This window comes from Amphiprion ocellaris, chromosome 14, assembly GCF_022539595.1.
Source record: "Amphiprion ocellaris isolate individual 3 ecotype Okinawa chromosome 14, ASM2253959v1, whole genome shotgun sequence".
In the NCBI taxonomy this organism is placed as follows: domain Eukaryota; kingdom Metazoa; phylum Chordata; class Actinopteri; family Pomacentridae; genus Amphiprion; species Amphiprion ocellaris.
This window is the reverse complement of record NC_072779.1, coordinates 20,177,676-20,187,837: the sequence shown is the minus strand read 5'-3', so window position 1 is coordinate 20,187,837 and position 10,162 is coordinate 20,177,676. Positions and strand designations below refer to the sequence as shown.

Sequence of the window (10,162 nt, the reverse complement as noted above, 5' to 3'; positions counted from 1 at the left end):
AAACAATCACAAATATCTTGAGGAACATGACAATCACCCAAGATGTTGATTAGACCATCAAACTTCCTACACCCCATTCTGATCAAGCATTAATAGGATGTAGTGGAACAAGTTTGATTCCCAGAGGCTCCACTCCACAACGCAGAGTACCCAAAGGATCCACTGCCAACGTCCTGGTGCCAGACCCTACAGGACAGCCTGAGAGGTCCTCTGGTCGAGGTCCTCTTGTCCAGGCCTAGTGGTTCAGAGTATTTTTGACCATGTAAGGGGGACCAACACAGTATTAGGCAGGTGGTCAAAATGTTATGCCTGACCCGTGTATATTGTGTACAGTTGTGTATGATTGTAAACATGTTGCTTTAACTCACCATCTGTATAGCAGTCACAAGACAATAAAATGTTTAATGTATTCCTGGACATATAATGATAGACAATGAAGTGAAACGCAGTTGTCGTAATCCAAATTATGTCTGTACAAAAGAAGCTATAATGGTTTGGCAAGCACTTAAAGTGTCGATGCTTTGTTTTTAAATTAATTACCACATTATGTCATCTTATAAACAATATTTAGTTTGTATTACTTCCCACAGTGCATTAAACAACATTAATACCTAGCAATAACAACTGTCGAATAAATTCAGAATATTCTCAGTATACTGTACTCCTCCTCAGTCTTCAAGGTGAAGCGGGAAAAACAAAAATTAGAAACTTGTAGAGCTGGTTGCTGTCTTGCAGGTCGACGTGTTTACTACAGAAGAGCATTCTGCTACAAGCCGTTGGTGTTTGGATGAAGGTGCCTGTTTTGAGCAACAACAAGAGATACAGTAATCTTTCTTGTGTATCACCCACTCTGTCCCTGTGCTGCTAAGTGGGCCTTTGGGGAGAAGTAAACTTCTGATTCCATTAACATAATAATAATACCAGCAAGCATCAGTATGTGACTTGTCCTAATTGTTTACACCTCTCTGCCCAGAGGGTGCACACAAAAACCTGTTATTTGGACAAACTCGGTGACCCAGGGTGTCAAAGGGGGGGATAGGCTGTTTGTCTCTGCTGCAAACTTGCAACCAGCTCTCAGAAAATTTTTTATTTTTTTTTAAATGAAACTTTCTTTAACATAATTGGAATTCTTTCTTCTTTTTTAATGAGAATTCTGTTTTATTGATGAAACATTTTGAGTAAGCTGCAGGACTCACCTGTTATGTGTATATGAATATCACATGTCATCAAATGAAAGTGAACTTCAGCTGATGAGCATCTCAGTAATTGTTAAACCATATCGTTTCTGCTGTAGGATACTGGAAACTGGAAGATCTGCATGTTGACTGGTGAGTGTTTTAGCATTTGTTAGCAGTAAGGTGTGGTGTGGGCTGCAAAGATACTCCAAACAAAATCAACTTTTGTGAGTTCTCAAGCTGCCGTCGAATGCAGTTCTGCAGGAAATGTCACTTCACTGTCAAACAGGTTTGTTTGTTTAATGGTGTTCACACCAGATGGAAGAGCAGTGGCAGCAGAACAAACAAAATGTAGGCCTATGGAGCCACATATACCGTACATTTGTGTGTGTGTGTGTGTGTGCGCGTGTGTGTATACTCTAATCAGCCACAGCATGAACGCCATCTCATTGGTCCCCTTCATGCCACTACACAGATCTGATCTATGGAGGCCTGGACTCCACAGACCTCTCAAGGTGTCCTGTGGTATGAGGAAGGAACATGTTAGCAGCAGATCCTTTAAGAACTGGAAGCTGTGAGGTGAAGCCTCCATCAGTCTGACTGGCTTTTCCAGTCCATTCAAAGCAAATAATCTATAAGCCACAACTGGAAAAATGACCTGTGTCATGCATAACGTGGATTCTCTATCAGACTTGACAAAACTTTTTATTTGTTCTATACAGGTCATTTCCTACCCTAAGCAATTCCCTAGTGTTTCCGAACCTTTTCAAACAAAACAACTATACTTTTGTGTTTGCGACTATAAGATTACTCCTCCAAATGCACACTGCAACAAAGGATTATTTTTTCCCTTAAACAAGCTGTGAAATGTGTTAGAATATATATATATATATATATATATATATATATATATATATATATATATATATACATATATATATATATATATATATATATATATATATATATATATATATATATATGCATGTGCTAAAGTTATACAAGCTATATAGTTTGTATAACCCTGGCACATACTCTCAGATAAGAGGTGTCTCTATGAAGAAGTATCTCATGGCATCCAATCTAATCTATTCTAACACATTTCACAGCTTGTTTAGGGGAAAAAATAATCCTTTGTTGCAGTGTGCATTTGGAGGAGTAATCTTATAGTCGCAAACACAAAAGTATAGTTGTTTTGTTTGAAAAGGTTCGGAAACACTAGGGAATTGCTTAGGGTAGGAAATGACCTGTATAGAACAAATAAAAAGTTTTGTCAAGTCTGATAGAGAATCCACGTTATGCATGACACAGGTCATTTTTCCAGTTGTGGCTTATAGATTATTTGCTTTGAATTCAACAAATCACATTTCAGTTTGTTTCAGAATTGTACCTACACAAAGTTGACCTTTAAACAGCTCTGACAATTCCAGAAAATTATGTGATGGCTTTAGAAGTTTCTGTTAGACTAATTGACAGCATTTAAGTCCAGTGGAGGTGCACCTGCAGAGTTTTTTAGGCCTGCCTTCAAACTCAATATATTTTTGCTCGACGTCATTGGAACAATCAAAACAAATCACTCAAAATTTTGGGCCTCTACATGTCCAAAGCTGTCTTTTTTAAAAAAAAAAAGGCCCCACAGCTGACTCATTACCACTACCACTTTTTGTGATCATTAATAGGTACCCATATGCGGTTTCTCCATGGGGTACAAACTGAAGCAGAGGAGAAAAAAACACCATTGTAGCAGGAGGCTGTTACCGTGGGTTCTCTCAGCACAGATCCACACACACACACACACACACACACACACACACACACACACACACACACACACACACACACACACACACACACACACACACACACACAAAGATGGAGTAATCTGAAGCACAGTTTGAAGACTTAATTACTGCCACACCACACATATGACTCAAAGAATAATGTAGCGTGCTCTGTGTTACAATGCTCGGCTCCTGCCAGAGCGCACACAGTTTCTCCTCAAATCATAATACACTTCTTCTAGAAAGATTGCATTGCGTGTCATTTTGTGACTTGTGGTGTGGTTGGCCTTGGAACAGCAGTCCTGGTCCCAGAATGTTACTATGAAAAACAAAGACAGACTGATGAGATGATGCACCACAGGTATGCTGATAAACTCATCCTGGCACTGCTGCCTGTACCAACTTGCCCTACCTCTGCCCTGCAGCTAAACACAACCACACCCCAACTGCAACAGTCACATTCTATGTCAACCAACAACCTGGGATGAGAGTACCTTCATGTCGAGGATCATTGCTGGTAACGGGAGTTTGCCCTGCAGCTGCCACGGAGAAAAGGAGCAGCGGTTTCACAGTGGAAGAGGCCGCAGTTTCCAAGACTGGGCAAGGCGCTAATCAGATCAGGTTGTACTGTAATGACAGAGTTCTACTGTAACTTCCTGAGGTGTCAGAGGGAAAACTTTTGGCGCACATAATCTAAACTGTGGCGCGAATGCATGTAGCTGCTCCAATGCACTGTGCACTTTTTTTCTTAAGTTATTTCAATAAAATCCTTGCCCCCACTCACCCTACTTACTAGATTTGCCTCAATTTGACTTGTTCCTCTACCCCACAATGAAATTCAAGTGTAAGGGTTGTCATTCTGACACGGTTTAGGAGATTCAGTGGCCAATCCAGATGGTGCTTGGTATGTTTACATAGGGAGACTCCCAAGAAGTTGCACAGTGGCTTGGTGGTTAGCACTTTTGCGTTGCAGTTAGAAGATCGATGGTCCATGTCCCCACCTTCTTGGGATCTTTCTGCATGGAGTTTGCATGTTCATACATGGGTTTTCCCCGGGTAATCTGGTATTCCTCCCACAGCTCAGGTTAATTAGTAATTCAAAATTGTCCGTAGGTGTGGATGTGAGTGTGTTTGTTTGTCTGTATATGTAGCCCTGCGATAGACCAGCAGCCTGTCCAGAGTGTCCCCTGCCTTCGCCCTAAATCAGCTGGAATAGACACCTACACTATGATGAAACATTTCTATCCCGATGGGCGTGGTCTCTTACAGAATGGCAATGCCTCCCAAAGGACATGGGAGGACACTAAATGGTTTGATAAGAATGATGTGAATATACCCTTTGGAGTCACCAGATCGCAGCATACAGATTTTAGACTGATGTGCTGGACAGAGTTCTTTACTACCACCATCAAAAGACCAAATGAAGGAATATTTTTTGGGTGAATTGTGTTCATCTTTTCAGTAGAATTCCAGAGACTTGGATAGATAGATAGATAGATAGATAGATAGATAGATAGATAGATAGATAGATAGATAGATAGATAGATAGATAGATAGATAGATAGATAGATAGATAGATAGATAGATAGATAGATAGATAGATAGATAGATAGATAGATAGATAGATAGATACTTTATTAATCCCGAGGGAAATTCAAGTATTCAGCAGCTTACATACAACAAAAAAAAGGTTAGTAACAACATTACCATTAAAGATCAGTATATACAATCGATGCCAAGGTGCACTAAAGCTGTTCTGGCAACATCTGGTAGTCCAATACCTAAAACTCTTACTGTTGGTTGTTGGTTAAATTGTCACCCATCTGTATATGTCACTGAGTGGAATTATTTTAAAGTATCTGGCTCAGTGGTAACACTGCACTGGACTGAATCAAAGCCAAATTGAGTGTTTTTTTCCAGTTGTTTTTCTTGTCATAAAAAGCATTATTTAATTTCCTTTACAGTAAACTGTCTGGCGTGAGGCTTTGCAAAATTTGACAGCAAAATAAAAATACCGCCCTGTATAAAAATCTAAGTAAACAGGCATCTTCTGGTTCCAAAAAACTCTGTGCTGAGAGCATGTTGTCCCTATAATGTGACGTATTTCCTGCTCAAAACAGGATTGTGTTTTGTCAAGAATGCAGGAAGGGAACATTAAAAGGCATTAGATTTTCATCTCCAGCTAATAAATAGATTTATCAGTGGGTTTTGTTGGTTACACTTTTCTCATCTACTTGAAATATTGTCATAGTGACTTAATATTGAATTGAGCTCTATTAAGAGGCATTGTTTCAATGTCTCATAGGATTAGAACACAATAAGACACATGCTCATTCTTTTTTAAAGTCATTGTTGTCAACTCTTCAAGCAAAATTCAAAAATGAACAAATAAAATTAAAATGAATTCAATTGCCTCATAGAAAGGAACTAGATTACAGCAGCCTGTTCCAAATCTAGCGTGCAGAGTTGACTATCTGCGCTGTGTGCAGGATGAAAAAGAGGAAACAATGTCAGGCTGTTGTCATTCACTCAGGACCACTGAATGAATGTCTCCGTGTGAAACGTGTGAAATGACTTCAACACAAAACCAACGCACTTGTTTCCACTGAAGTCATGTTTGGACTGCACACACACAATGGGGCTAGTGCACGGTGACTACACTAAGAGGAGGTTGCACAAGAGCACACACACACACGAGAGGAGCTGTACCCACACGCATCCTGTCGCCATTTTCCCAAGCTAAATTACAAAGCCTTGGCCGGTGGAGCACACACCCCTTTCTCAATCTCCTGCCAATACCACATATTCTATTTACCACTCGTGTTAGAGGCTCGAAATGGTTTCATATATGTGCAAAAGTAGAAAATATTCAGACATGTCAAGGTGAACCGTCTGGGAGGGGAAACAAAAGCGTCTCCAGGCGAAGTGGAAAGCAGTTTTAATGACAATTTTGCCTTGTTATCGCAGATGGCTGCACAGAAAGACAAATAGTTCGCCATATTTTTTGATTGACGTGTGACGTATCCACACAGGTGAGAGCACAGATTTGAAATCGTGTCGCTAACCACCGCGAGGTCCAATCAGCGCGCAGCGGGGGCGGGACGTAGCGCCGTCAATCATGGAGGAACTATAACGGTTTGAATAGGGAGGGAGGGGGAGAATCCAATCCGGTTTGAGCTAGTTTTTCTTCCAATGGAACATTAACGTCTCGCTGTGCTGTGTTAGACTGTACTGGCACAGCTTTATCCTGAATATACCACTGTATTCTCTCCTCTATTCCGTAACATTTAGCTCTTTTTTTTCCTTTTTACTAAACACCCCACACAAACCAACCATGCCTAAAAGGAGCAAAGTGAGTAGACCGTTACCTTTCATGCATTCAGCTGTACAGTATTTATAACCCACAACTGCAATTTGCTAAATGGGTTTGTTACATCTTGAGTTGAAATGTTGCTGCCAATGTCCGTTTTGTGAACCAAGTGAATGTCAGCAGTGCTGAGCCGTGCAGCCGAGAGTTTAGTTGCTATGTAGCGTCTGTTTTGATTTTGTAAAGTGGCTCGTTCTTAGTGGTTCTCTTTCGTGCAGTGATTATCTTTGTGCCAAGTGATTTGCGTGTACCGGGCTGTTTTTTTTCTTTTGCTTTTCACCGCCAAATGAAATGTGAAGGAACATGCACGGCTCCATTTGTGTTAAAATACTTGCAGTGTTTGGACAAAGCGGGGTCGTTTGTGTCGATAGATGGGCTTTCTGCAGAGAAAGTTGGCGGCATATTGATTGTTTTCTGTGGGGGTCGTCACGCTGTGAATGCCGAAGTTTCTCCGACCGAAAATAAAATTCAGTAATAACACGTTATTCTTTGATAGTTGGCTGTAATGCTGTGGTTATTACTTTAGTGTGGACACCGAGTCTTGTTTGTGGTATTCTCGGACAAAAACACTTAATATGCTTTAATTAACGACGTTCTTTTATAGAGCTAGCTTGTGTGTGCGTGTTAATACGCGACCTTCCTCATTTTGACCGGTGAAAACGCGTTTCTTGGAAGGCGTTCGTCGTGTTAGCGGAGAGCCTTTCTTGTGTATTGTCGGCTCAGGCCAGTTGTAGGTTATGCAATGGCGAGCCTCCGTCAGCACAGCGCTGCTCCTGTTGCTGGGGGTTCTAGTAGATTCTGCTAGCAGACCGACAGAGTCGCTGAGCATCTCGGAGTGACTCTTTTCAAATTCATGGCGGGAACACTGAGAACGCTTGCTCGGTTTTCTCCGGACACTGGCAATCCCATTTATTACCAATGAATGGATGTGTCGTGAGGAGGCGGAGTCCGCCCCCTCCTCCACCGGAGTTCTACAGTAGGCAAATCACTACCAGAGCAGGGAGAGCACCACCACGTGACGCCGTTTAAACTACATTATGCTCTCATATTACCCGTCACACTCCCACTTTTGTAGTCCGGCGTGTCAAAGGCTACTCTCCGCTTGTTCGTTACTCTTGCGCCTGCAAATGTAGTTTCTCCAGGAGCAATAGTGACGTGTTGCACAGTACAACTGTAAACAAACCTGCTGATCTTTATTGTTTAAATGCACTGATATTTTGTCCTGGCTTTAAACTCCATTGTATGAGATTTAAGATCATATCTCATCCAGTCACATTGCCTGGTTTCAGATAAATCATATATGAAGCTTGGTGTGCAGCCATAGGGTAATATTCTGTCTGGAAACGCCCACTTTTGAGTTACATAACTAATACTTAAGCCCCTGCCCCACTCCCACCACCAATTGCATCCACAATTCAGACAGTTTTCTTCACCTTGATTTTCTCTGTTGTTTTTTTTGTCTCCGCAGGCAAATGCAGGAGGTGAGTCAGAAGTAAGTAATTATCAGAACTACATACTTTTGTTTGGGATATGTGTTTAAAAATAATGAGCAGTTGGTGTGCACACCCACCAGGGGTCAGTAACACACCATCAGTCAGAGCCATTGGGTGAGGCTTAATATTAAAAGTAATCACCCTGTCTGCTCTGTCTCTGCAGCCCAAGAGGAGATCTCTCAGGTTGAAAGATGTAAGTACTGCAAAGCCCATCCTAACACAGATAAAATGCATGCTGTTCACTGCATTCTTCGTGCTGACAGTGTTTTCTCACTTCACAGAGACCTGCACCTGCAAAGGCAGAGGGCAAACCTAAGCCAAAGGTAGGGCCTTGTTTTGATTACTTCTGATTAGGCTCACATGTCTGAACTGATGATTGTTAGTTGCTGATGTGGTTCATTTTTCTGTTTGCAGAAGGGACCTGCTAAGCCGAAGAAAGATAAGGAGGTGGAGAAGGCTAAGCCTGAGGAGAAAGCGCCAGAGGCCCCTGCTGAGAATGGCGAAGCCAAAGCTGAGGAAGAGGTAAGAATGTTGTCATTTTGTTTAAACATGAAATTCATTGTCTTGGAGGAACTCTGAAAGTCTGACACAAATTTTGTCTTCCAGGCACCTGCTACAGACGGAGCTGAACAAAAGGATGAGGCAGCAGAATAACATATCTCCAGCCACATCTTTTACCAGTGCTCCCTGTACCTCTTTTCTTGTACAATTCAGGGGAATATTTTTATCAACTATTTTCTAAATACAGGTTTTTTAGTAGTTTGATTGTAGAGAACACTTTTTTTTAATGAAAGAAAAAAAGTCAATTTGGAGACGGGAAGTTCATCACATCCCACAGTTTTGCATCGCCATGAAATTTGCGGTCATTGTCATTACTGTCAGTGGATTTAATTTCAGTTTTAAATGTGAAGGAGGGGAGGGAAGGGGACAGGTTACTGTGTCAACACGCAAGCATGACGTTCACAGGAGCTGGGGCAACAACCGGAAGAACTTGCCTGCGTGGATTACATTCCATATGCTTTATAAGGGACAGTGTGTGTAATCTGTGCTGGGGTGGGGACGGGCAAAGTCACAGGGCAACTCATTGTTTTATTGTTTATAATGAAAAACAGTGTTTTAGAATGTTTGTAAGCTTTGTTCCTATTTGTTAACTCTTGTACTCATGCAGTTTTCTTAACAAATCTGATCAATAAACCTAAAATCCCTAGTACTGGAGCTCTCCCTTTCAGAACTGTGCATCGCGTGTGTTGGTTGTGTCTCTGTTCTGTGATAGCATTGCAATAAATTTGTATAGCTGCTGTGAAAAGGGTTTTCAATCTTTCTATATGCAGTGTGTAATGGTACATTGTAAGGATGGTAAAAATGGACTTTGTTTTCTTAGCCAAGCTAATGAGATATGTAACCATTAAAAAAAACTGTTGAGACTGGCTTCTTAAAGGCTGATAGACAAACTGTACATTTATTTGAAATGTCAAATGCATACCAGCAGTAGCAATATTCATGTGGGTTTTAGGTATCTGTATCAAGTACAAATGTGCAGTTTCTTTTTGTTTATAGATGTACCTGTGTAATGATTGTTATCAACAAACCAATAAAACTCGGTTGGTAGTTGCTACACTGTTTCATTCTGGAAAGTCAGTTAAAGCTTGTGATGCAGGACTGTAGAAACAGCAAATGTTTTAGATTTAGATAGTGATTTAATAATTTAGATAATGATGCATTAAATGGATTAAAATCAACTTAGAGGACACTTAAGATCAGTATATATTCATTACAATACAAATTACAAAATAAATTTCCCTTGAAGGTCAAGTTATGGTTATTTATACAGCCTGTCGAAAGCAACAGCTGCTGAGCCAAAGTGTTTCACGATTTGCAGTGCAAATTTACTAAAGTTGAAACATCAAGGTAAAGACTCGAGTATTTTTATTACATAAACTTGAGAAGTTAAAATACTGTAGTTAAGATTCTAGAGCAGGTGTGTCGAACATTGGCCCGTGGGCCAAAAGCAGCCCGCCAGAGGGTCCAATCCGGTCGTTGGGATGACTTTGTGAAGTGTAAAAACCACAGAGGAGATTAACTGGAAATTGTAAATTTGTAAAACTCTACATTTAAAATAATTTCTAGATCTTCTTTTTTGTTCAATTTCAAATACCTGTGACTGAATGTTTTGTGCCTTTGTAAACACACTGCGATCTGTAAGGTCTAATCCAAATGTGTAAATGATAAACTCAGGCATAATATTGTTGAAAATGCATTTATTTTTCTTAAGAGGTTTCAGGTTGTTCATAATGTTTTCTAAAAGATACTGCATTCAATCTGAACATTTTCAGAATTGTACTTTTT

General features: G+C 40.5%; 1 protein-coding gene across 1 annotated transcript; it reads left to right on the top strand.

Annotated features, from left to right (window-relative positions):
• The first annotated feature begins 6,136 nt into the window (after positions 1–6,136).
• On the top strand, positions 6,137–9,431 carry hmgn1b (high mobility group nucleosome binding domain 1b). Its single transcript, XM_023281864.3, has 6 exons — positions 6,137–6,308; positions 7,792–7,815; positions 7,980–8,009; positions 8,098–8,139; positions 8,231–8,338; positions 8,423–9,431. The coding sequence occupies exons 1-6, from the start codon at positions 6,291–6,293 to the stop codon at positions 8,468–8,470; spliced, it is 270 nt and encodes an 89-aa protein (XP_023137632.1). The 5' UTR covers positions 6,137–6,290; the 3' UTR covers positions 8,471–9,431.
• The last annotated feature ends 731 nt before the right edge of the window (positions 9,432–10,162 follow it).

Coding starts and splice junctions, on each gene's coding strand:
- hmgn1b (XM_023281864.3), top strand. Junction 8,010..8,097: donor GATCTCTCAGGTTGAAAGAT/GTAAGTACTGCA, acceptor CTCACTTCACAG/AGACCTGCACCTGCAAAGGC. Junction 8,339..8,422: donor AAGCCAAAGCTGAGGAAGAG/GTAAGAATGTTG, acceptor TTTGTCTTCCAG/GCACCTGCTACAGACGGAGC.